General features: G+C 45.1%; 1 protein-coding gene across 1 annotated transcript in view; it reads right to left on the bottom strand.

Moving 5' to 3' along the window:
* LOC116883724 (constitutive coactivator of PPAR-gamma-like protein 1) overlaps window positions 1-26,193 on the bottom strand; it is an 88,815-nt gene that overhangs the window by 43,050 nt on the left and 19,572 nt on the right. The window contains 4 exon segments of the mRNA XM_032884954.1: window positions 90-187; window positions 9,029-9,125; window positions 10,562-10,690; window positions 23,101-23,183. Coding sequence (XP_032740845.1) covers window positions 90-187; window positions 9,029-9,125; window positions 10,562-10,690; window positions 23,101-23,183 — 407 coding nt within the window.

Genomic DNA, 26,193 nt, shown 5'->3' on the forward strand with positions numbered 1-26,193 from the left:
GTATCTATCCTTTCTATCAACACAAGAATTTAAAAAAACAATGCATGTCCAAGGCTCACAGGACTAACTTGACTCAGAGGATACCTTACCGCGGGCTTTGCTTGCAGAGAAGTCTGTGGAATGTTGAGCATCTGAGGGGGAACATATGGTGGCACCATCCCAGGCATTCCAAATGGATTTGGTCGGGCTGTTTTATCAATACAGGAAGAAAATAATAAGACAAGTATGAAGAGAATGCCATATCCCCAGGATATCCCCGAGTTAGCCCAGGGCCCATATACCTTGCCCCCTTCAGCTGCCCCTCTTCCCAGAAACCTTTAGAAATTCAAATTTAACATGTGGCTCCAGAGGTCATAGTTTCCTTATCTTGCTATAAAAGTGAAAATAAAACCAGGCAGAGCTCTGAAACTTAGCTCTCTTAAGATCAGAGGGCTTTTCTAGCCTCTGCTCTAAACAGCACTGGGCAATGAAGGCACACATGACCACCTCTTCCTCAGCCAAGTACGTACCCCTTCCCAGAGTTCCTCACTCTGCCTCTCTGAAAGTAAAGTTCCAAGACCAAACTGTGGGGATGATTCTTAAACAATACAACTTACAGTCAAACCAGGACTATAAATGAGAACACTAGTCCCCTCACTGGCCTAACCTGGCGGACACAGGGTTTCCAGAGCTACTGTGCAGCCCAAAAAGGCTGAAAGAGAAGCACAGATCACGGCTCACTTTCTCCAGTTCCATCAGGATCCAGGAGCCTTACAAACTACCAACTCTCTAGAATTCTCCTCTCCAGACTGCAGCTCTTAGCTCTGAAATGCCACAGCAGGCCTCTGACCCTGGCTCTCACTCACTAGAGAGTCTAACACAGCATCCCACTTTGTACTGAACAAGAAAACTGCTGTCCAACAGCAGGGAAGAGTGAACTCAGCACGAGCACGCATGGGGCACATTTACAGGTGCGGACACACCAAACACGCATGCATCTGCGCATAAGTGACAAGCCTACCAGCTCCCCTCCAAGTGTGAAGCAAGAGCCACTACACCTGTTAAAGAGACTCTATGGTAATTCAGAGTCACAGCTAGGAGAAGGGACAAAATATGCTATAAAATCCAGCAGTGCTCAAACATTATCATTGGAATCACTGTACAAAGTCTGGTTAATTTATGGTAGCTGACCTTTTCTATTTAACTTTGTTTGTTTTGTTTTGTTTTAAAGACAGGGTTTCTCTGTGTAGCAGCCCTGGATGTCCTGGAACTCACTTGGTAGACCAGACTGGCCTCAAATTCCAAGGCCTCTGCCTTCCTAGTGCTCAGATTAAAGTTGTGAGCCCCGACCCCCACTAACTTCTGAATAATGAGAGCATGGCCTGGATGTGTCGGTTACAGTTGTCACTTTCAGGAAATGGTCACTTGGGCCATGCTACTTTTGAATATAACAACTAAAACCTCCCTAAAAAGCACAAACTTTCCTTTGAACAAACAAAACAGATTAACACAAAATCCAAAGACTCTCTTCAAACTGTCTTTCTATTATTTTGTGAGTACAGTCAGATGTCACATGACTGCAGGCCAGAAGAAAAGCAGCAGATCCCCTGGAGCTGCCGGACAGGGGTGCTGGGAACCTGTCACTTCTTTAACCTCTGAAACACTGCTCCAGCCCTGCCAGAGCCAACATTTTTACAGCATTTTCTAAAAAGCACATTGTAGTCAATGGCTTCAAACACATCCTGTATCTCCATAGAGCAAGCTACTGTTCCCTCATCTGTCAACCCTGTGGTAACTGAATGAAGTCTTCTACATCTTCCTAAGAAATGACTGACCCTGAGGACCTGTTGTGGGAGCTCACAGGCCTCCCTTTAAATTGGTTGTTCTGTTCCATGACCAGTGCAGTAGCTGAAAAGAACCACGGTCCCCCTTCTCTACCACAAGAGTGTCTCAGAAGAGACACAGGGCCCAGTGTAGAGGCAACACTGCCACTCTCCTATGTCCTTTTTACCAACACATACTAGAGCAGCCTTTATTAGCAAAGTGGGAAGAACAGAGAAAAAGAATGCAAGAAGAATGCTCAATTAATAAAGTATTTTTATAACTTAAAAAAAAAGTGCTAAGCATTACAGACTTCTTCAGGAACGCACAGAAAAGCAGCAAATACAGGTGTCTTTGAGCTGCATTCCCTGACTTTTCTCCCCCAAGATCCCAAAGCACAGTTCTATGACGCACCCCAGTGACTCACAACCCTCGTAGAGTTGCCTAGCCTTTGCTCTATATTAAACTAAGATTCCTGTTTAAAGAAATGGTATTAAACTAAAAGCACTTCCAACTAACTGTAAACATCACAGCCCAGCCCTCCCTCCCATCCTGCCCTGAAGGGCTATTCTGTTAACTTAGAGATATTAACCACAAAATAGTTATAAAGTAAGCTTTTAAAATATCCTGGGACTGAGAGTCGGCTCAGCGGGTAAGAGTGCTTGCTCTGTAAACATGAAGACATGGATTCAAACCCCCAGCACCCACATGCTGCAACCTCAGGATTAAGGAGCAGAGGTCAGCCAGCCAGTCTAATGGAAATAGCAAACCTCCGGTCAATGAGAAGCCTTGTCCCAAGGAATAAGGAAAACAACCTCTATCTTACTTTTCCAGGGATGGTAAAATTGAAGCTTTTGAATTTTTGATTCAAAGACCAAAACTGGAGCGATGGCTCAGTGGCTAAGAGCACTGACTGCTCTTCCAGAGGTCCTGAGTTCAATTCCCAGCAACCACATGGTGGCTCACAACCATCTGTAATGGGATCCGATGCCCTCCTCTGGTGTGTCTGAAGACAGCAACAGTGTACTCATATACATAAATTCTTAAAAAAAAAAAAAAAAAAAAAAAAAAAGAACATGGTACTGCTCATGCTGAGGACAGCTCTGCTCCCAGAAACCACTTCACACAGCTCACAACCACCAATGTCCACTTCAAACAGCTCAACCACCAATGTCCACTTCACAGAGCTCAACCACTGATGTCCACTCCACACAGCTCACCACCGATGTCCACTCCACACAGCTCACAACCACCGATGTCCACTTCACACAGCTCACAACCACCGATGTCCACTTCACACAGCTCAACCACCGATGTCCACTTCACACAGCTCACAACCACCGATGTCCACTTCACACAGCTCACAACCACCGATGTCCACTTCACACAGCTCAACCACCAATGTCCACTTCACACAGCTCAACCACCAATGTCCACTTCACACAGCTCACAACCACTGATGTCCACTTCACACAGCTCAACCACCGATGTCCACTTCACACAGCTCAACCACCAATGTCCACTTCACACAACCACCAATGTCCACTTCACACAGCTCACAACCACCGATGTCCACTTCACACAGCTCAACCACCGATGTCCACTTCACACAGCTCACAACCACCGATGTCCACTTCACACAGCTCAACCACCGATGTCCACTTCACACAGCTCAACCACCGATGTCCACTTCACACAGCTCACAACCACCGATGTCCACTCTGGCCTCTAAGAGTACGTGCTCTCATGTGCATGCACATATATATAATTAAAAATAAATCTTTAAAAAGTAAAACAAGGGGTTGGGGATTTAGCACTTGCCTAGCAAACGCAAGGCCCTGGGTTCGGTCCCCAGCTCCGAAAAGAGAAAAAAAAAAGTAAAACAAAACAGAACAATATAACTCCTACTGTTGACATTCATTCTCAATGACTGTTTTATAATCACTGGACACTCTTCAATGGGCACATCTACTAGGTCCTGAAAGTGCTTCAGGTTTTACATGGTCACAGCTCGCTCATCGTAACCCCAGGGCCACTCAGCCTTTCACTGACTTCATGGTTCTGCTTTTCCTATGGAGACTTGGGAGCATATCCACAACTGGAATCACATGGGATGGAGACTTCAGTAACATGCACCTGAGGTCCTTCTGTGACCTGTGTGACTGAATAATGCCCCACTCTACCAGTGCTGTAGTTATCCGAGTGACCCATGGTCGTAAGAACACCATGGTTACTTTCAAGTTTGGACAGATATAATAAATTAAGCTGGCATAAACATCCAAGTGCAGGTTTCTGAGTGGATGGTACCCACATATAGGACTGCTGTATGCTCAAGAGTAGGTTGTTTTGTGAAAAGCTGCTGAACAGTCTGATAAAGTATCCGTCCCATTAACATTCTCACCTCAAGTGGAAACTTAAGGGTTCTTTGGAAAGTCAGTTGTGTCAGACAGTGCTTTATCAAGGCAAACACATGACGGAGTGTTTTCCTGAAGCAGACACAACTGAAAGGGTGTTTTGCTAAAGCAGACACACGAAGGAACATTTTGCTGAAGAGGAGAGAGTGTTTTGCTAAAGCAAGCACATGAAAGGACACATGATAAAGGAGTCTTCGCTAACGACAGGCATGTATTGGTCTGCCTTACATTGTTTAGTTGAACTCCATTTGTCAGGACTCCATAGAGAGAAATGCACCAAAAACCGTCTGGTGCTGTGCTGCGACTTCTTGCCTCTTCAGCAGACTCCAGATGACTGGCAGAGTGATGTCAGCTGAGACAGACTCATGTGGTGAGGCAAGACCCATGGAGGACATGTAAGGTTTGGAGGGAGAGCCACAGGCCTCAACGGCCTGTGCGAGGCTGGCTTGTAGAGCTGGCTGAGCAGCTCTTGCTGGTCTTGTGTCTTCCCTCATCTTGTTGAAAGGCACAGCAAAGAACTGCTCATGGCATCCCTGCTGGTCTAAATCCCTCCTGCTGACTTGTGAGTCAGCTAAGGCCCGGCTGTCCCTGTTACGTTGTGCCACCTGCCACTGCTGCTATCCTCACTACTGAACCAGACTGCTGGTATATCTGTGAAGTGTTTGTGAGTGGATCCAGCTGCCGCTGCTGACCTATGATCTGAACTGCTGATCTCCTGACAATGACAATTTGCTCCAAAGGACCATTTCTAAACAGGTTCATTTCCCCTGTATCATAATAACCTATTTTTTCCACTACCTCTGGTGGGTAGAAATTAAAAATGTCAAATGCTGTTGAAGATGTGTAACAAGAGAAAGTCTAGGTGGCTAGAAGGGAGGTTAAAACATTTAAGAACCATTACTAAAAGTTGGCTTTGAAAAAATTAAAGTTATACTTATAGCCAAAAAGTTCTTTTTAATATTATTACATCTTTATTCATTAATTTTGTGTGGTGCATGTGTGTGCACACCAGACATACACATGACACAGCATGTCTGTGGAGGTCAGAGAACATGTGTAAGTCATCTTTTCCTCACTCCTGTGAGCTGCAAGAATGGAACTCCCTGTGTCAGGAATGACAGCAAGGGCCTTTACCTGCTGAGTCATCTCAAGAGCAGTACAGATGCTCTGTTGTTTACATCTTCAACAGCGCTTGACGATTTAACCTCCCCGACAAGAGTGTATACCTCCCCGACAAGAGTGTATAGTTCATTTACTTAAGTATGGTGGTTTGAATGAGAAGCGCCCCACCCCCAAGTAGGCTCAAATATGTGCGTACTTAACTCCCAGTTGGTGGAACTGTTTAAGAAGGATTAGGTGTGGTCTTATTGGAGACTTATGTCACTGGGGCAAGCTTCAAAAATCCATGCCATTCCATTCCATAGTAGTACTGCCTCCTGTTTCTGGATCAGATGCGAGCTACTGTTCCTGTGCCCAGCCTGCCTTACTCCCTGTCATGATGGTCACGGTTTCATCCTCTGCAACTTGTGAGACACGTAGCCATGGTGTCTCTTCACAGAAACAGAAAGACAGCTGAGATCATGAGGAAGCTGCTGGCTTCACTCATGCAGCTTCACACTTCACATGTGCCTGAGCACTGGCCGCTGCTCACATAACTGCTAGGGCATTAGAACTTTCATTTCACTTCAAGCCGCACACTGTGAGAATTCAAAGTGCTTTCCTTTGAGTGGATTATTACAGAAAATGGAGCTTACTTCTCAGTCAAGTCTATCCACAAAAAGTTAAGTATCATTTAATGACTGAAAACATGAATGTACTTCACAGACATTCTAACCTAATTTGGAATTCACCTTGTTTACATAAAATGCCTTGGACATGGCCACCAGCCTTGATATGTACGTCATTGTGTACAATCAATACTCCCAAAGTGTCCCGAGGTATCCTGGTAATTCCATTCTCCCAGAAACCCCAGTGGATACCACTATCCAAATCCCTTCTATATACGGCACAGAATCACACAAAGAATTCATACACAGAGAATCCATCCCCAGAACCTATACATAGAACCTATATACCTTCCTAAGAACAGCAAAGACTAAATGCTACACAAAGAGTATTTGGGGAGAATGATAAAGAAAAATTAGTACATGTTTCACACAATTTCCTTTTCAAACTTTTTAGAAACTCAGATATAGAAAGCAGATACTAGCTCCCCTCTCCCTTCCTGTTCCTGAATACACTGTGAGTACTGTGATGATCACATAACCTCAGTAACTACTCAGACTGTAGTTGCTGCTTCTTGACCCAGGTACTGTGGTTTGGATAGTCTGTCTCCAAAAGGTTCACGTGATAGACACTGGAACCCTAGTTTGCTGTTACTGAAGGGGATGGATGGGTGGAATCTGGAATCATCAGGAGCTAGAGCACACTGGGAATCACTAAAGGCCCTTGGACAGGCTTGTCGCATCTGTCTGTCACTTCCAGTTTCATAGTATGATGTCACAGCACAGAGCTACCACTGTGGTCCCAATTTGCTATGACGTCCTCACTAGAGCTGAGCTGACCCCAGTGCCCCAGCCTTGAGTTTCCAGAAGTTTTAGCTAAATACACACTTTTATTTGGCTGGGTGGTGGTGGCACATGCCTTTAATCTCAGTATTCAGAAGGCAGAGACAGGTAGATCTCTGAGTTCAAGGCCAGCCTGGTCTATTGATCAAGTTCCAGGACAGCCAGGGCTACACAGAAAAACCCTGTCTTAAAAAACAAAACAAAAAACTTTTTTGCTTATTTTGTTACACGCACGCCATGATGTGAAGTTGGAGGGAAAGTTGTGGGAGGTGGTTCTTTGCTTCCACTGTGTAAGATCTGGGGATGGGACTCAGGTCATCAGGATTGGCAACAGGATCATACCCTTTCCCTGTGATCCATCTTGCCAGCGCAGTTTTCTCTCTTTATAAATGTTACTCAGCTTGAGACAGTAGTGAAAACCAAAGCACTACACAGAGGAGCCAGATGCTGAAGGCCAAACTGTCAGGCTTCCCCACTCTTCACGTCAGCTATTACTGAATCAATCATTTGGTGCCCTTAAGGCTACTCTGCCTGTAATAAAGAGTATCTGGCACTAACACATACTTCACGTACACCTTCCCTTTAATTTGCATGTAGTGATGTCATTATAAGAGGGCAGGGAGCCCGAGGCCTTGCAGCAAGTATTTGCACTTGGTGGGCCGGACCCAGGGTCGTGTTGATTTCATGCTTTCTATCACCCAAACAAGACATTCTGAAACATTTCTATGTGCAAAGCATACAGCAGATATAGCTTAGCTTACCTAGTAAAACAATGTATATCTACCTGTCCCATTCCACAAAGTGTGCTCCTTTTCCAAGAATCATACCAAAGCACATCACATTACTTCACTCCTCCAATTCAAAGATTCATGAATTTAATTCATTCAGTCAAGTAGTTACCCACTGGGGGTGCTGAAGGCCTTCATTCCCTTGGCCCTACTTTCTGCAGGTGGAAGAGGGTATAAAGGCAAGGCCACCAAGTATTGTAAAACACTCTGTGCCCTCAGAGACACTCAAATGCAAGTCTCATACACTAGCTGACCTAAATTCAAGGCAGTCAGGGAAAGAAGCACCATATGTAATAGTTGATGTAAAACCACTGGCAGAAGCCAGCTTAATTCACTCAAGGCAAGAAAGTTACTATGCCATGGGCCTGAGGAACAAGTGTCAGAAGGTGAGGCAGGGCCAGGTAGAAACAGGGAAGGCATGGAGATGGGGTCAGGCCAGGTATGACGGGAAGACATGGAAGGGGTTTTCGTGTGGCTCACATTCTGAAACGTTACTCTGACTACTCAGAAAAATGAATTGTCCAATGTGCAACTGAACGAACAGATGGCCAGGCACCCTGAGCCCTTCACCCCCACCTCACTCCCTCAGCTACAGTGTCTGACAGGCTACACTGACTCACCCACCTCCCACCTGTCATGCCAAACCCATTATCTGTAATGTGGGTTCGCCATGCCTAGCACACTGACAAAACCATGCTTGAATTCTCTCAGGTCTGAGTAAAGGTGCCTGCTACACAAAGCTGACAAGCCAAGACTGATCCTCAGAGCTCTCACGGAAGGAGGAACTAACTCCCAAACCACGGAACATATGCACCCCACACCACACACACACACACACACACACACACACACACACACACACACACACACACACACACACACACACACACACACACCAAACAAAAAGAATTGTGTTTAAGTCTAATTCCCACATATATCTCAGGAACATCCTTACTTGTGTTAACATGAACAAACACTATCACCAGGCTGAGTTACCCCTCTTCTTATCTCTATATAAACCTGCCCTCCTGTAAGGAAAAAGGGGACTATGGAGAGGAGGAAGAGAAGGAAGAAAAGGAGAAGCAGCAACAGCAGAGAGGCTACTGCCAACCCTGAACCCTTGTGTCCTCAGAGGACTGTCTGCTGTCATCTGCCACCCTGTCTCCATGGTCTCTCCTTTCTCTTAAAGTCTACACATCCCCTGAGGAACCACTAATGAAGTGGGCCACACAGAAAACCATACTGCCCAAGAACAAGTCTACAGGTAGTGTGTGTATCTTTAATCCCAGCACTCAGAGGCTGAGGCAGGCAGATTTCTCTGGGTTTAAGCCCAGCCTGGTCTTCATAGTGAGACCTCATCTCAGAGAAATAAATAAAACAAGCATATGGAATTTGCTGGAGAATACTACATTCTGGATTTACAAGGTTATACAATCACACAGAGGCTTTGTTTACTTACGTAAGTAATGTGGTGGGTGAAATGGCATAGGCTTGCTAGTTGCTGAGTAATATCCAACTGCTCTCTTAAATCGAATGACTTTGTCATCTGTTCTAGACTGAAACAGATGTAGGAAAGCCTTGGTTATACCACAGGTCATATGTATGAACACCTTTATCATAGTTCAGCACATGAATGATCTGGAATCGTTTAGGTTAGGTAAAAATGTAGAATGACATGAGAACCTTCAGGTCAAACACAAAAAGATTAGTACCCAAAAAATCAATGCAAATTTAAAGCACTGTGGTCAGAGGTAGAGCTCTCAGCTGGCAGCAGGGCTGAGGGGAGGCCAGAGAGCTGGCCAGCTGGGCAGGTCAGTCCAGAGCAAGAGTGAAGTTGAGACACATCCTGACCTCTGAACTATGAAAATCTTGTCCTGAGACAAGCAGGAGTAGGACTGTTTCCTCCTGCTTTGGGCCTGCACGTCCTGGTCCACATAGCCTGTATGGCTGGTGCACATAGCCTGTATGGACCCCCACCTCTGCCATCCTTGAGGTAGTCATGTAGCCTGGTGGCCAAATTACAGGTTGAACTGCCTCTCTCCCTATCAAGACCATCCAGCAAGCACCTGGAACTCTTCATGCAAATGAAACATTCCTAGCACCTCAGCCCTAGCCACTCCCCACTCTCCAAGGTTTGTATAGCCTTTGCTACCCCCACTAGAGGAGAGCTGTTTCACTGAAAACAGGCTAGAAGAAATTTGTTTCTCCTCATGTGAGGAGAACCAAGGTTCTGTGGAACCACCGCCTGGCTGTGCTCCATTCCTTCCAGTCTGGCCTGGTGTGCAACGGCACCCAGATACCCCAAGGGGAGACGCAGACCCACACTGGCAGCTGCACACTGGCTCCATGGCTTCTCTGAACAGCTGTTTGGTCTCTGACTTTCCAAAGGCTCTGATATCCACCACTCAATCCCACAATCCCACAGCAGGTGGAATGAATGGCCCAGACTACAGGCATATAGCATGACTGCCGTGGCTTAGGCTCAAGGCAGAACAGGACCATCCCAAAGCTCATCCACTCTATTAAGCTGACTTATCCACATGCTTCACCTCCTGAAACAGAAAACTCAAATCAGCAATCCATAACGCTATTTGACCAACATGCAGTTTATCTTTTAAAATTCAGGCATGGGCCTGGCATGCTGATGCATTACGTTAGTCCCAGCACTCAGGAGGCAGAGGCAGGTGGATTGCTGTGAGTCCAAGGACAGCCAGGGCTACACAGAAAGACCCTGGCACCAACGAACAAACAAACAAACAAACAAACAAACAAAAAAAAACCCAACAATAACAAAAAAGCCAAACCTGACCCATAAACAGAAACAACCCTCAGCACATACATTGTATGAACAGGGCACTTAGGAGCACCCCAGACTCTGGTGTTGCCTGTGTTAGCCCCTGTCCTGTTCAGGCCCCAGGCCCGACAAGCAAGGTGAAGTGATTCAGATCATGACCCTCTGACCAAAGGCTGCCCTTCCAGTTTGTGTCGTTACCTGTGAATGCTGGAAAACATCTTTAGCTATGGCATCCAGGTCAGACGTGTCGTGAATGTTGCGGACATAATCAGCTACAGCTTTGATCACTACATCACATGGTGGCAAGACCAGCTGGTGAGCTCGGACCTGGGAGGACAGAGGCACATATCAGCAGTAGGCAGGAGCCTCAGAGATGCGTAAGTCTACACGAAGGGCTCAGACACCCCAAAAGTGTTGGCTACTGGGATCCTGCTAGGACCTGCTTACCAACCACCTGTGAGATCCTGTGCGCACAGCCCCACAGCCAACTCTTCCTTTCAATCACCCGCTCAAACCCTGTGCGATTAAAAGCTGAGATCTCCGTCTCTCGGAGAACTAACAGAACCTATACGCGAGCTGAGCAGGCCGCTGGCTGGCTGGCTGGCTGGCTGGCTGGCTGGCTGGCTGGCTCCCTCCCTCCCTCCCTCCCTCCCTCCCACAACAGTTTAGGCTAGCAGTGGTGCCATCTTTGAACCTGCATTCAAAGCTCCCTAAAATTTTAAGGATAAGAAAGTGCCTACGCCCACCAAGCTTACCTATGAGCCTGACCACAGTATTTGAAAACAGGAATAGAGAGAGCATGGAGTCTAATAGCTAGTAATGTTCTCATAACCCAAAAACAGCTACTATCGAAGAAGGTGGGTTAGTAGATTAGATTAGAAAGAAAGCAAAACCACCCCATACAATTTTAGAACGGCAGAACAATGGCCTCTCACTACTGTCCACATTCCACTCTCAAGAACCAGCACACACACTGTCATGTGGCAAGGCAGGACAAAGATTGCCAACTGGCTCGCCTCAAATAAAAATACTGTCTTGGACTGTGTGGGTGGGCAGAGTGTAATCACAGGGTGCTCTGTGCAGGACAGCAGAATCTGTGAGGTGGCATGAGAAAGACCCGTCATTGCCGGCTTTGACAACGGAGAGGGAAGCCACAAGCCAGGAATGTGAACATCTGTGAGACGCTAGGAAAAGTCCAGGGAGAATCCTCTCCGGAGAGCTCAGAAGAACACAGACCTGTTACATCTTGATTTTAGCCCAGCGAGACCATTTTAGAATTCTAGTGTCTCTCTCTCTCTCTCTCTCTCTCTCTCTCTCTCTCTCTCTCTCTCTCTCTCTCTCTCACACACACACACACACACACACACACACAGAGAGAGAGAGAGAGAGAGAGAGAGAGAGAGAGAGAGAGAGAGAGAGTGTATGGGGAGGAGAGTAAATTAGAAAAGTTCAGTCTTAAAAAGCAGATGAAATGGGAACCACATGCACTAACACTTTGAGACGACCCAAATTCCCAGGTGCCCAAAGCCACAATACCCGTCAAGAAGCACCATGCTTCCCCAGCACACTTGGGGCGTTCCATGTGGATCTCAGGCTCTCACACATGAGAGCAGCACTCTTCATATGGCTTAGACTCCCGAGTATGACTGATGTTTACTGACGCTGACCTGACCATCAGCACATCCTTAAAGGTCTAATGCCCCTTCACACGAGGCAAAGGCTACTGCTACCGTGCTCCTGGGCAGACCTGCAGAAGGGTAAAAGTGCTTGGGTCCAGGTGGAAAGGACCATGCTCTGCCTTCTATGAAATGTTACCAAAACCTCAGGGCAAGGCAAGTGGGGGGTCGCCTATGACAGCAGCCAGGGAGTGAGGCTAGGACAGCCACCCTGAGCTATCCCACATCACCTCAGTCCCACGTTGCTGCTGGCAGACACTTGGGCACGTTGCGCACAGTGAGTACCCTATCGGGAAGGGCGGTATGTGGGCTGGGGATGGGGAGGTGGTGGTGGTGAGGAGAGTGTCCTGATGGCCTGGCCTCTATCTATAATCTGCAGGTTCACCCCTCCAGGAGCTTGTGGCTAGATGGCCACTCCAACACCAGACACTCGACATACTAATGAGTGTCTCCCCATGCTGTGCACGGTATCTGGAATGCTGGTTATTTTAGGTGGTTTCATACATTAAAAGATGACAACGTAGATGGCACAAAGAGAAACTCTGTGTGTGTGTTGGGGTAAGGGGTCCAACTGAGTTTTCATTTCTAGCATTGTCTAGCACTATCTTTCCCAAAATGAACCACTTTGTACTGTGATCTCCCATACACCTGTGACAGGTAGCTAAAAAGAAACACCACACTAGAATCTGACCTGCCAGAGCAGCCCCAAATGACAGATTACAGCCCACGAACCAGCAGATGCCCTCTTTTCCCCATGCCACCCAATAAGCTCTTGTCCTCTGACCTCTGCTGTAGTTTGAAAGAAAGTGCCCCACCTCCTAGCCTTCCCCACAGGCTCTTGTGCTTAAACTTGGTCTGCGGGTGGACGGCACTGTTTGGAAAGGTTCCGGAACCTTCAGGAAGTGCAGCCATACTAGAAGTGTTTCCCTGGGGACAGGCTCGCTCCACCTATTCCTTCTTTCACTGCTGCCTGTGCACAGCTGAAATGTGATCGGCCAACCTCAACTTCCTGTCATGCCTCCCATGCTCTGATGGACTCTATCCCCTCTGGAAGTCTAAGCCAAAAATAGAGTCCTTTCCTGCCCTAACGTTGCCTTTTTTTTTTTTTTTTTAAGATATTCAAGATACAATAGAAGAGTAACTAGGGCTGAGATGGTGGTGTGGCCCTGGCTGGCTGCATCCCTCAGCCTGTGTTCACAGCAGGTATCACTACACTGTGCTCATGACATGTGAGGTTCAGCAGATAGCCCCAGGGCTGCGTTCACGATTCTTAGGGGTTGATGTGAAGGTCTCCTTACGGTGGTAGCCAGCAAAGGACAGCACTCACAACCACAGAAAGACAAGGGGTAGCTGCTAGCAGCTAGATCATGGGTATCCTCACAGGGAAGCCCACTGTAGCTAGCCAGAGATCCTGATTTACTACAACCACTGATTTTGGTCAGTTATTCCAAGGGACAGCTCAAGGAAGCTAAAATGAAGCAATGCATTATAACAACAATTAAAGCATAAACAACCTCTTCCAGATAAGACCAAATACCAGTGGCATTTTGGCTACAGAAACATTTATTTATTTACTGTTTTTAAGTATCTTACTAAGATTATTTCTAGTACAACTAAGACTTATTTGATTTAAAGCAAAACAGAACGAAGACAAAAGCCTTTCAAAGCTTTTAAAAACTCATTATTAGAAAGGATCACTTGGATGTCTTTACCTCACAGAACACAAATATAATGCTTCAGAACAGGAGTGGGTTTCTGCTGAATAAGACGCTTACAGGTGAGCGCTTTTACAAAGCCCTAGGGGAAATCAACACACTGCTTCTGATACGTCAGACGCTGAGACCGTAGTTTTCTTTAATCAGGCATCCTTTGCTTTCTTTATGAGGTCAATCACTGCACTGTACTCTGTGGCTAGACTTGGCCACTTTGTGGGTCCTTTTTTCTGTTACCCTTCTCTACTCTTCCAACCCCCCACACTGGACAGTTAAGAACCCTCCCCCCAACTGTCCAGTGTGACTGTTCCTCCTATGCCACACTCCATAGCACAGAGCTGCAGCTGCTCCACACTGCCCTGCACTCGCACTGCTACCCTCATTCGCTGGCTCACTGTACTGGGTTAGGGGTTTGCACAATTGCTTTAACCTGCATCATTCAATGACACTGCAGTGCCACTGAACCTTGTGCAAAGCGCCTGACCCACCCTGTGCCCACTGTCTTACTGGGCTGTGACTCTCTGGATGTAAATCCTTCAATAGAAACATTCTATTTTACGAACAGGTTCTCTAAGTGAGGTTCTTCATTTCCTTAACTAAGAAGAAGTCTATGTAACCGAGGGTGATAAAGGTTGTCTTGCATTTTCTTCTAATGTTAATATTCTCATTTTTGCACTTGGACATTCCTTAGTTGTAAGAGAGTCCTCACTTCCTTGGAACGTCTGATGAAAATAACTGACCACATATATGTGCTATTTCTGGATTCTGTTTTGTTCCTCCGACTTACATAATCATCCTGACTGCAGTGGTAGCTTTAGTCTTGAAACTTGATAGTATTAAGTCATCCTTATTTTCTTCATGTTGAAAATAGTATTTGGGGCTGGGAGTAGCTCAGTGGTAGAGGATGTGCCTATATATGCTCAAGGTCCTAAGCTTAGCCCCCCAAATGGGAAGGAAATGGTAGTTACTATTTTTAGTCCTTTAAAATTCCATCTGAATTTTTAAATTAATGTATACAGAAAATCTTGCTGCGATTGTGATCAGAAAGAGGGATGTTTTGATAATGAGGTCATAGGCTCTTTAATTTATTTTGTCTTTTTTTTTTTCCCCAGAGCTGAGGATGGAACCCAGGGCCTGTACTTGCTAGGCAAGCGCTCTACCATTGGGCTAAATCCCCACCCCCTCACTCTTTAATTTAGACCACCTCTCCACAATGATATCGACCTGTTCTCTAAGAGAAGAAGGGCTCACACCATCATACCCTCCAGAGATGGAGGAAGGTAGGAAGGTCAGATAGATGATGGGGGGAGCAGGTGCATGATGCTTCATAGGAGCCCCCTGAGTGCTCCTGTTTCAGTACTGGAGGTAAAAGTTCACAGTAGCAAAGGAAAGAGTTATTTAGGATTAAGTTCTTATGTTGGGGATAGGGGAGGTATGGGACGTGGAACAGTCAGAGGTGGACTGGAAGGGGAATAAAATCAGAAGTGTAAAAAAAATAATAAACTTAACTATTTTCTGTATGGTTAAAAAAAAAAAGTCACTATGTGGAGACTTCTGGAACCTGGCTCTTGGCTCTTGAGGCAGAAAGCTGCACCAGAATACAAGAGCAAGAACAATGTAACCTAGGTGTTTGCACTGAACTAAGGCGCACCAAGTCCAAGTGCTGTAGGTGGAAACAGGGACGAATGGCAAATGTAACCAAGGTAGTGATGTGGAATGTAGCAGGACACTATTGAGAAGGCAGAAAGGGCAACCAGAGGCTCAGCATGGAGGACCATGCCTGTGATCCTGGGATTCAAGAGGGCAGAGGCTACAGGATGGGAGCTAAAGGCCAGCCTAGCTCACTGTGTTTCAAAAGTCAAAAAAAAAAAAAATTTTTGCAAATCTTGTATCTAACAGAAGACTTGCATCTGAATATATTAAAATCTGTTTTAGTTTAATAAAGATAACTCAATCTAAAAATAGGCAAAGGATTAGACCTTCACCCAAAGGTAGCAGGGAAACAGCCAACAGGCATAGGAAAAGATGCACAATATCACTAGCCATTACAGAAAGGAACCTGAATGCACACGCAGACCTCGTTAGCCACCAGCGAGACTGAACACCAGGGCAGACAGTGCTGTTAAGGACGCACAGAGCCCTAACCCTCCACATGCGCCAAGGGAACAAAAACTGTACAGCCACGGCACAGCATGAAGTGGTGCGATGAGCTCGCAGAAAACTAAGCACAGAAGCGCACACAGCATACACAGTAAGGAAAAATGAAGAATGGATATGTATTTAAAAAAGCAGGCCAATGTGTTCATAGAATTTATAATCACCAGAAAGCATAAACAACCTAAAAATCCAGATTGACAAAATGTGAGATAGCACCACCATGGGGTATCACCCACGGTGCTATGTGGTGCCGAGACAAGCCAGTGTCAGCAGGCCCTGAAATCAATGAGTTAAGTGAAAGAAGCCGAACAAACACAAAGACGGTGTGGTGTCTGACTCTGTTCATAGTGAAGAGATGTAGAGTTCATTATCAAGGAATTGGGCGGTATTAATAAGAACATCATTTCTTTTGGAGCTAACAAAAAATGATGGTTATGTAACACTGAATGTTAAAACCACTAAATTGTATAAAGTCCTGGATTGACTGCATGTGAGTTTTATGTCTTAACACAGCAATGGCTGACAGGAAGATTACTACTACTGTAGAACTGGATATAGGAACCAGCAGTGCCTGAGCCTGAGCCTGAGCAAGTAAGAAAGTGGGGGGCTCCTATAGAGAAAGCCATATTAAACACAGCCAGGAGGAAAGGCTAGTTCTAAAAGACCAACAAGAGAAGCCAACGTGGACAAGGCCCTTGAAGAAGCCAGTAAGTGGCACAAAGCCAGGCTGCACACCTTCTGTCGTCTTCAAGAACCACGTCTGTCCTAAATCTATACACCCACAACCGTGCTAGCATGTGATACTGAGCACAATCCTGGGCCTGTGGTCATGTCTCAAGAATGATATCCTCTAGGAAACAGAGCTGCCCTGGAACCTCCAGTACATGGCTGTAGTAAGATGCAGTGCTGGCCATCTGTCTAGGGTGAGGGCTTAGTGAGGACAGAGACTAGAAAGCAGTACTGAACGTCACGTCACCCCAGCACTGTCCTGACTTTCAGTGTAAGGTTAAGTGCTGAGCAGGAAGTAAGGGAGCAGAGTCAAGACTCTACCGGGCAGCACATGAGTTCCTGCCATCATGCTGTTACACAGTACCAAACCACATCATTGCAAGGTAGGCAGCACAGAAGGTACAGCAGACACTAACCTGAAGCGCCCCCGCCCCGCCCCCGCCCCGCGCACCCTTGCTCCTGGCTTTCTCCAGGGTTCTCAGAAATACCTACCATATTCCACTCCCCAGTTCTATCACAGATCCACCAAGATGTACATAGAAGGACAATTCTATCACAGACCCACTAAGACGTGCATGGAAGTCCAAGCCCCTTTCTTCCCGTCATCATGATGACAGGAAGCCCATCCTGACCTAGAAGGCACGGGCAGAAGGCACTCCTGAAGTCCAACAGACTGCAGCAAATTCCTTAGAGCTATATACTTTCTGCCTTTATTTTCATGAAGCAGAAAGCCTTTGAGCTATCTTGTACTTAAAAGCATTCCACTTAGCAATCCAATAGGTAAATTAAAGATGAGGAAAGAATGAATTTCACACTAAGTCTAGGTTCTTAGGGTTTATATTAACTACTGAGAACAGGTCGCTAGGCCAGCAGTGGTGGCAGATGCCTGTAATCCCAGCACCTGGGATGGGGGTGGTTTGGGAGAGGGTAGGGCACAGGGACAGGAGGATTATGCTGAGTTCCAGGTCAGCTGGAACTACACGGCGAGACCCTATATCAAAATAAACAAACAACACACAAATGTTGGCTAGCCCGCATCCCGAGCATAACTCAGCGTTAAACAGCAGCAGGTACAACTACTTCTCAAGACTAGACAAACATGCTAAAAGCACTTCTCTTCCTGAGTTGGACTATGAGTGGCTTTCATTCCCATATTATATATTTCTCTACCATTTGGAGTCTGGAGAGGAAACATGGAAAAAGAAATAGGAAAACTATAAAAACCAAGCACTAAGAGTGTCTGGTCAAGTATGAGGTGTCATGTTGGCTGCCCATTTTCTTCTCGTACAGTCAGGCTATGCTTTGCTTGCGTTGTTTTTAAAGGCCAAGAAGGAAGAGTGCTTTCGTCTATTTACCTTTCGGGCCCTACCACTGTGTTCTGCAGAGGCCAGGAAGAGCTCACATTTCAGGCCCTGCGTCTTTGCTCTAACTGAGCTACAGACTGCCCTAGTGTGAAGGATGCAGTGCTGGCTGTCTTCAGTGAGACACTGACAGACAGACAGGAGTCCTTCCCTAGAAGATGACTACGGACAGAGCTGTCCCTTATGCTAGGACCAGGAAAACAAAGCTCCCAAGTGAAGCCCACCTCTCTGTTTACTGAATTTAAGCCCAACTTCATTCTGAGAATATTCCAGAATAATAAAGTAACTGGACTGCCAAGCTAGTGCTCATATGACACACAAGAAGCCTCCAGGCACGAGCAGGCTGTCTCCACAGTGCCATTGGCTTACTGGGTTCTGCTGCCACAGTCCCGAGGACAAGGGCCAGCACAGCAGACACTAAGGCTAGTAACAACCAACAGTAAACATCATTGGCACCCCCCTCCCCAGGGGGCAACAAGACATAGACATAGACATAGACACACACACACACACACACACACACACACACACACACACACACACACACACACACGAGGCAGAAGGACACTAGATCATTCCAGAAACTCGAGATTCAGGAAAACCAGCAACATGAAGAGATGATATATGTTTAAGTTAAAACTAGCAACATTGATAGGATCTTTTAAAAATAAAAACAAAATACCCATCCAAAATTCAAAATTCCTTAACACAAAAATCATAGAATAATATAAACTCCACAAAGCACATTTGGAAAAATCACTTCTAGTATATGCCTGTGGCCGGGGCCTTACGCCAGGCAATGGCTGACGCCTTGCTCACAGCCCTCTGCAGAATGTTTGGTTTTGGGCCCTGGGACAAAGGACTAAAGTGCATGTTTTATATGCCAAAGCAGACCTGGCCTCCAGGTTCTCCCAGCATCTCTCAGCCCCTACCTGGCATAGCCTGGTCCCAACCCTAAACTTTCCAGTCCAGGGGATGAGCTGCTCTTCCCCCAGAGGCTCCTCCCTATATAGTCCAGCTATTTGGGTCTCTTCTCTTCTTCTTCTGAGCGTACACACATCTCATTCTCTCTTTCTCCCTCCTGGACTCCACCACCACCTTTCCCCATGGCAACTTCCCTGGCCTTGGTCCCTGGGGCCAGTGAACTTGCTCACCCTAGAGCGGCTCCCCAATAAACCTACCTTTACTATAATCTAATCTGGTTTGAATTGGCTCAAATAAGCTATCACAGACCACTTTCACAGCTGGGTTGTGGGAGGCCAGTCACTAATCTCATGCAGAGGCAAAGTGCTAACTATGGCACAGCACAGGGGTAGCAGGGTCAGGTGCCCCTAGTAGGAATGGTAGCTCACAGACTTCAAGGCCTGAGGCTAGTTCAGCTTTCCAGCATCTAGCTGCCAAAGCCTTCCATGGCACATGAGAGAACACTGTACCCCACCAAGCCCCCCAAAGTGAGCACAGCAGGATGACCAGCAGAGGTTTTTATGCTGGGCCAAGGTCTATGGATCTGACGTTCATCACCATAAGTACAAGAAGTGATCTTTACAATATATACGTCTAACTAAAATATTATGCACTAAGAGTACTCTCTTGTGACAGAAGGTTACAGTGAGGATTTCCCTGTACTTAAAAACAGGGTATTCCCCAAGTCTTTCCAACCACTCTGGGGTACGTGGCATTCTGTATCTACAGCCCATGAGCTTACACACAGCCTCAGGTGTGGGAGTCTGACAAACCCCTAAGTCACCTACCCTGCCCCAGGTTACTTTGTTTCTGACATAATCAGGGTCCCCATTAATAGAGTCACCCAAGACTTCAGCAACGGACTTCAAAGCCAAGATCCTACAGTGCATGATTTCCAATGCCACTGATTAAGTACCAGCCAGAACTGGGAGGCAGAGGCAGCTGTGAATATTTTCAAGTTCAAGGCCACCCTGATCTAATCAGTAAATGCCAGGCCAGTCATGTTTACACTGGTGACACCTTGTCTCAAACAAGAAAGGAAGGGACAGAAGAGGGGAGAGGAAATGGAGAGTAAGGAAAGAAACTGAGACGTTAACTAGCCACCTGCTGCCCACCCCCTCATCAGTGCCGGGCGATGAATGCGCCCAGCACAGCATTCGCAATCTGGCGATAAACACGAGCTACTGATTAACAAGGGCACACACGAGCTTCCCACCCAGCTGTCCCTTTGCAGGTATTAACCAGTGAGGTGAGCAGCTGTTAAGGCCAGCCTGGGCTACAGAAACTACAGAAAACATGTAAAAGTGAAAGGAGGCGAGGGCGGGTGGGGGAGGGAGAAAGAGTCCCAGTGCTGTAAGCACATTGAGGAGTTTCAGCCATATAAAGTATGGACAACCCGCTTCTTATCCATGATATTTGTCATTCTTTATTAAATGATTAAAAGATGAAACTGTCTCTCAAGGTTCTGAGTTGTCCTTTTTGGCATGCTCCCGAGTGAACAGCTTCACTTGGTCCGATCCTTTATCCTAGCACCTTTGCTGTATTTGCCAGAGTCAACTGTGTTACACTGTTGTCCAGAGAGTTACTCCTACATGGGCCTACTGTCTAACAATTCTAAGCAACTCAAGGCACAGCACACTGGAACAAGATAAAGAAGAAAAGGGTTTAAAGTTGCAAAGAGCAAGATGAAACAAACAGCAAAGATTTCTACTTGAACCATGAGGAATCAGCAAGGTTAAGCTCAAATAGAGGAAGAAAAGCTTCAATCTGAAACTAAATATCAATTTTAAATCCAATTAAAATTCTGTGAGTATTATGGAACTAAAGTAACAAGAATCCAAATTTTTAAGGTATAGAATTAATCTTATAAATGAAAAAAGAGAAAGATTAAAACAGCAGCTGTGATACCTATCAGTCCTATTCAGGGAGGAGAGGAAAAAAAAAAAAAAACCAAGCCATTCGGCCCTCTCAACCTCCTCGTAAAGACGGTAAGACGCTGCTCTACAAGAAATGCCTCCAAAGAAGTCTGAACGTGAAGAAACGTGGTCAACAGCAGCTAGAGATTGGCTCAGTGGTTAAGGGCACTGGCTGAGCTCTGGGAAACTAGACTGTGGGGCTAGCAGGATCACTCAGCAGGGTCCCATGCTGGCTGTCAAGCCTGACAACCTAAACTCAGTCTCCCGATTCCTACATGATAGAAAGAAGCAGCCAATGCCTGTAAGTTGTCCTTTGACTTCTAACTGACACAAGTGTGTATGTATGAGCACACACACACAAGCAATAAGTAAAGAATGGAAACAATTTTTATTAAATATCTAATTATTCATAAGCTTATAATGTATTTGGATCTAACTCATCTCTTATTCCTTCCCCTATAATTCTTCCCCAATCTCCCTTAGTTTTTCCTCCCAACTTCCCAAAAAAGAAAAAAAATTTTTTTAAGGAAAAATGGAACATATACCTAACATTCAAATTCCTATTTGGGAATTGCTGTGAGTTTTGCTACTGATAACGGCAACACACTGAGAGGTAGGTCGTCCTCAGTGGGAGGTGCAGGGTGAAAAAGGCACAGGTGAAGTGCTATGACACCTGCAACCGATTTCCAGCCACAAGACACGGCCACGTCCATACAATTTATGGCAAAATGTCAAGAAGTGCTGAACCACGATGCTGTGCATTTGGGCCAAAGTCTTCTATCCTTTCAGAAATTACATAAACGTTCTAAGCTGGTTCCTACAAACTGCTCTTGACATCCAGGCTTCCGGAGCAGCTCAGCTGAACGCATGACTATATATGCATATAGCATGAGGTCTCAGGCTTCCACTCAAATCCCTTAAATTTACATTTAAGGCTTAAAAGAGGAAAAAAGAATCTCCCAAGAAGCAAGTGTCCACGAATGTGTCTGCAATGCTAACCAGGTCAAAGGAGCAGAGGTGGAGTCCTGCAGTCCCACTGTTGGAGACAGCACCTTCCTAGCCTCTACTCCACTCGTCAGCAAACGCTCAGAGTCAAGACAGGAAGCAGGCCCTAAGAATAAAGCTATTCTCTGTAGAGCACAAAAAAAGCAAAAGGAAAACAAGTGGTTTCTAAGAGTAAAGAGAGATGAACTTTCAAGAGAAGCTCAAGACAGTCTTAATGAGAACCATTTCAGAGAAAAGAAAACATTTTGAAGCACACAGGTGAGAGAGGAAAAAGAGGTTCCAAGCAGGAAAGAACAAAAAAAGAAAATCTATTTGAGAGATTTCCCTTGAGGAAATCAATAATGTGCAGACAGAAAAGCTCGTGTTTGAAAGTAAACACCAGTTAGAGCTGTTTACATTTTGGCAGGAGGGTCACTCTGATCAAACTCAGATTTTGCAGCACACCTCTAGAAACCACCAAATTCTCCCTTCCGTCCCTCGAGTGTAAGGAAGTTGGTTCCAGAGCTGGAAGAGACAGTGTCCAAGTCCCACCCTTGCATTTCCTAAAACATCTGACAAGTGATAACAGCAGTCACTGAGAGGTAGGTGCCAGCCAGAGTGTCCTCATGGCCCACGGCAACCTCACTCATTCTGTTAGGCTTGCATCAAACCACGACCTCCTCACTTCAGAGCACCCTGGTGAAATGTCCCTTTTCTGATGTCCATCTCCATTACAAACAAAAAACCAAAAGGAAAACGAGTAAGAAAATATCGTGTTAATAAACCAGTAAATCAACCACCCTCCCATTATTCAAAAAGCATTTCAATAGACTTCTTTATAACTGTAGAAAAGTAAAAAACATCATGAAATCCTTAAACTGCAAAAACATGTTGATCTAAGTGATAGACAACATTATCTATTTTGAAACAAGTTTAGTATTTTAAGCAAAAATGTTCATTTATAAAACTGAAGTTCAAAGGTTTCTTTCTGTCTAGCTAGGTAAGGATTCTTTGAAGTAATCTAGAAGCAATGTGTAAGTTTGCTTATCACACAGGTGTTGAGAAAAAGGAGAGAAGCATAGTTATCTATTAAGACAGAGCAGATCCTAAGGTAAGTCACAAGACACTTCTCCCCGCACATCATGCCCCCTTCTTCAGTAAAGTCCTTAAGGTACTGTAGGAGCAGCAATAGCAGTCACATGGGTGGGTCAAAAGCTGGAAATGAAGCTGGGTCTGTACCTTCAGTGAGGCGAGCGGATGCTCTGGACCAAGTAAACTCCAATGAAAGGAAGCCAGATCCTCGTCAGGTAGTATGTGATTTCCTAGAATATAAATGTAGATGTAAGAGTCGTACATAACTCACATTCAGCCTCCAAGCGGACACCGAACATTTCTTCACACTGTACCATGAACAATCCACACAGCTGACGCCAGCACCAAGTGAGTTCTCAGTCTAGACGTCATTCGCACTAAGGACTTCACGATGCTATACACATAAACAACTTCCCAGCAGTATGCAAAGTCACTCTACGGATCGTGGGAGGTCACACTGGAACCAGACCTAACTTTTTATGTGTTCCTGAAATACCTGTGGTCCAAAATTACCTGACAGTTAGTTACACAGGCAGATCTGGAGTCTGCAGTTATAAAATCTTCCTTAAGAAGATGAAATGACAACTGTGTTACAGCATGAATCACCATACACAGTACCATGACAGAACACAGACCACACAGTATCTGTCTGTCCTGCCTCTAGAACTCGAAGAGCCCCTCACAGCAGGGCTTGAGAGCCTGAAACACTAACACCTACAGGGTGTTGGCACTCTAGATGAAATTCAAAAGTAGTTATTTTCTAAGTAACTCTGATGCTACATCATGGTTTAATCACTTCCACATTAAAACATCAGATTCATTATCCACCTGCTAACAGACAATAGCACAAAGTGCAATCATTCACAACACTGCCTACAGCACATTAGCCCAACACACAGTACAGAGCCCCAGGAAGTCCAGACCAGCACAGGTACGTCCCGGTTGGGTTCATGCCACTTAGTAATGTTAGTGGAGTGCACAGAATTTAACTGTGAAATATGAAGTGTCAGAGATTTATTTTAAAGATTCAACCTAAAATATGAAGCTAATTCCAGTATCAGTAATGGACTGCAAAAAAAAAAAAAAAAAAAAAAACCTTAAGTCAGACATTTAAATGTATATTCTATTCAACTTCCCTACAATAAAAATTTAAATAACTGTATTTTCATTACAAAAAAAGGAAAATAGCTTTAAAGACGATGAAATTATAACAAAGTCAAAAATAAATCTTACAATAATTTACCTATTAATTCAATAGGCTAGACTCTATACCTCAAATTAACTGGAAAGTTTTTTTTTTTTTTTTTTTTTTCGGAGCTGGGGACTGAACCCAGGGCCTTGCGCTTGCTAGGCAAGTGCTCTACCACTGAGCTAAATCCCCAACCCCAACTGGAAAGTTTTTTAACTACTAGAAATTGAGCATAGGGCTAATATTACTCTACTACTGAGCTGTGCCCCATCCCTTTTTACTTTTTTGTTTTACGGCAGTCTTACTAAGTTGCCTAACAGGACATAAATTATGATCATATTGCCTCATCCTCCTGGGTAGCGGGGATACACGCCTCGCCAAAATATTACAATGGAATTTTTTTTCTTCACTTATTTCAAAATTTTCTAATAAGTATCTAGTATGAGTTGATATTACTCCTAAGAAATATAGTCAGTGTTTCTCAAAGGGAAAATTAAGTATTCATCCATATTTCAAAATCTAGACAAAAGACATTTTGCTTAGTACTTGAGTAAACATGGAATCATCTATACAATGTGCCACCTACCTACCTACCAACTTTTGTAATAAAATAGGTTCTTGACATGTTCTATAGTCCACTGGCCTGGACCAATGTCACCCATGCCAGCTCCAAATTCCCAATCTTCCTGACTCAGCCTTCCAAATTCTGAGTGTGTGTGTCCAGCTCAACATACTTTTAGCATCAGAAACAAATAATTATAACTTCTGAAAATATGTGTAATGGCACATCCTTCATAACCCCAGCATGAATCGTGTGCGTATGCGTGTGCGTGTGTCTGTGTGTGTGTCTGTGTGTGTGTATGTTCACGCCAGAGATAAATGGATCCTCCTTAGGGCTCATTAACCAGCTGGCCTATGCTTCCTGGTGAGCTCCACATCCCAGTTAGAAACCCTATTCTCAAAACAAGACGACAACAGCCACAACAGCAAAGTGAACAGTTGTCCCTAAGGAATGTCATCCAACTGACTTCTGACCTATATACACCTGCCTTCCTGATAGACAGGAATTTCAAAAATAACTCAGTCTAATGGATTTCCTAGATGGGCTAACTCCATAGGAAGCACAGTAACTCTGCTGGAGACCATGCAGGTTCCCAAAGGGCCCTGAGTCTCTGAAATAGGGAGGTGAGGAGGTACGCCATAGGAAAACTTCACTCCAAAAACTGAACACTTGCAGTTGGACTCAAAAGTTAGAGCTGGGCTTTACAGTAGCTTGACACACGCAGATAGAAAGGGTAAGTGGACAGGAAAGGAACTATGGAAGGCTAGAGCAAAGTAAAGGGCAGACACAGACGTGTGACGCCTCGAGAACAGTTAAGTCATGGAAGCTAGGACATAAAACCTATCCTTTCTGGGTAAAGCAAATGATTTTTCATGGATTTTCACAGGAGCTTGTTTTGTTTTAAAGGAGTTGTTTTTCTGCTGGGTGTGATGTCATACACATACAACCTATGGAGCAGAGATGTGAAGGCCTGAATCCAAGCTCACCCTCCTCAACTACAAGGTGACTTGGAAGCCAACCTGGGCTATGTAAGACTCCAGCTCAAAACAAAACGAAAGGGGAGTTGTTTTCTTCTATAGTAGCATCTACCCTGCCAAGGGAAGGAAATCAGAACAATGCTTTTGTCCTGTGGTGGACTTTCTCTGTGGTTAAGACTTGTTGGATTTGTTACTGATGTTGTTTGGAGTGGTGTTTTTTGTTTTGTTTTGTTTTTTTTGGGGGGGGTCCCTTTAGGAATATGGAAAAATATATATATATATTTGTTTTTTTGAGAAAGGGTTTCTCTCACGTAGCCCTGGCTGTACTAGAACTTACTCTGTAGACCAGGCTAGCCTAAAATTCATATATCTGCCTACTTCTGCCTCCCCAAGTGCTAGGATTAAAGGTGTCCACCACCACTGCCTGGCAAATATCTTTCTAATTGTAGCCTTATTTTTTTTGTGTATATGTAAGTGTTTTGTATGTGTGTAAGTATACATGTGTACCACAC

The sequence above is a fragment of the Rattus rattus genome, chromosome 14 (genome assembly GCF_011064425.1).
Source record: "Rattus rattus isolate New Zealand chromosome 14, Rrattus_CSIRO_v1, whole genome shotgun sequence".
NCBI classification, from domain to species: Eukaryota; Metazoa; Chordata; class Mammalia; order Rodentia; family Muridae; genus Rattus; species Rattus rattus.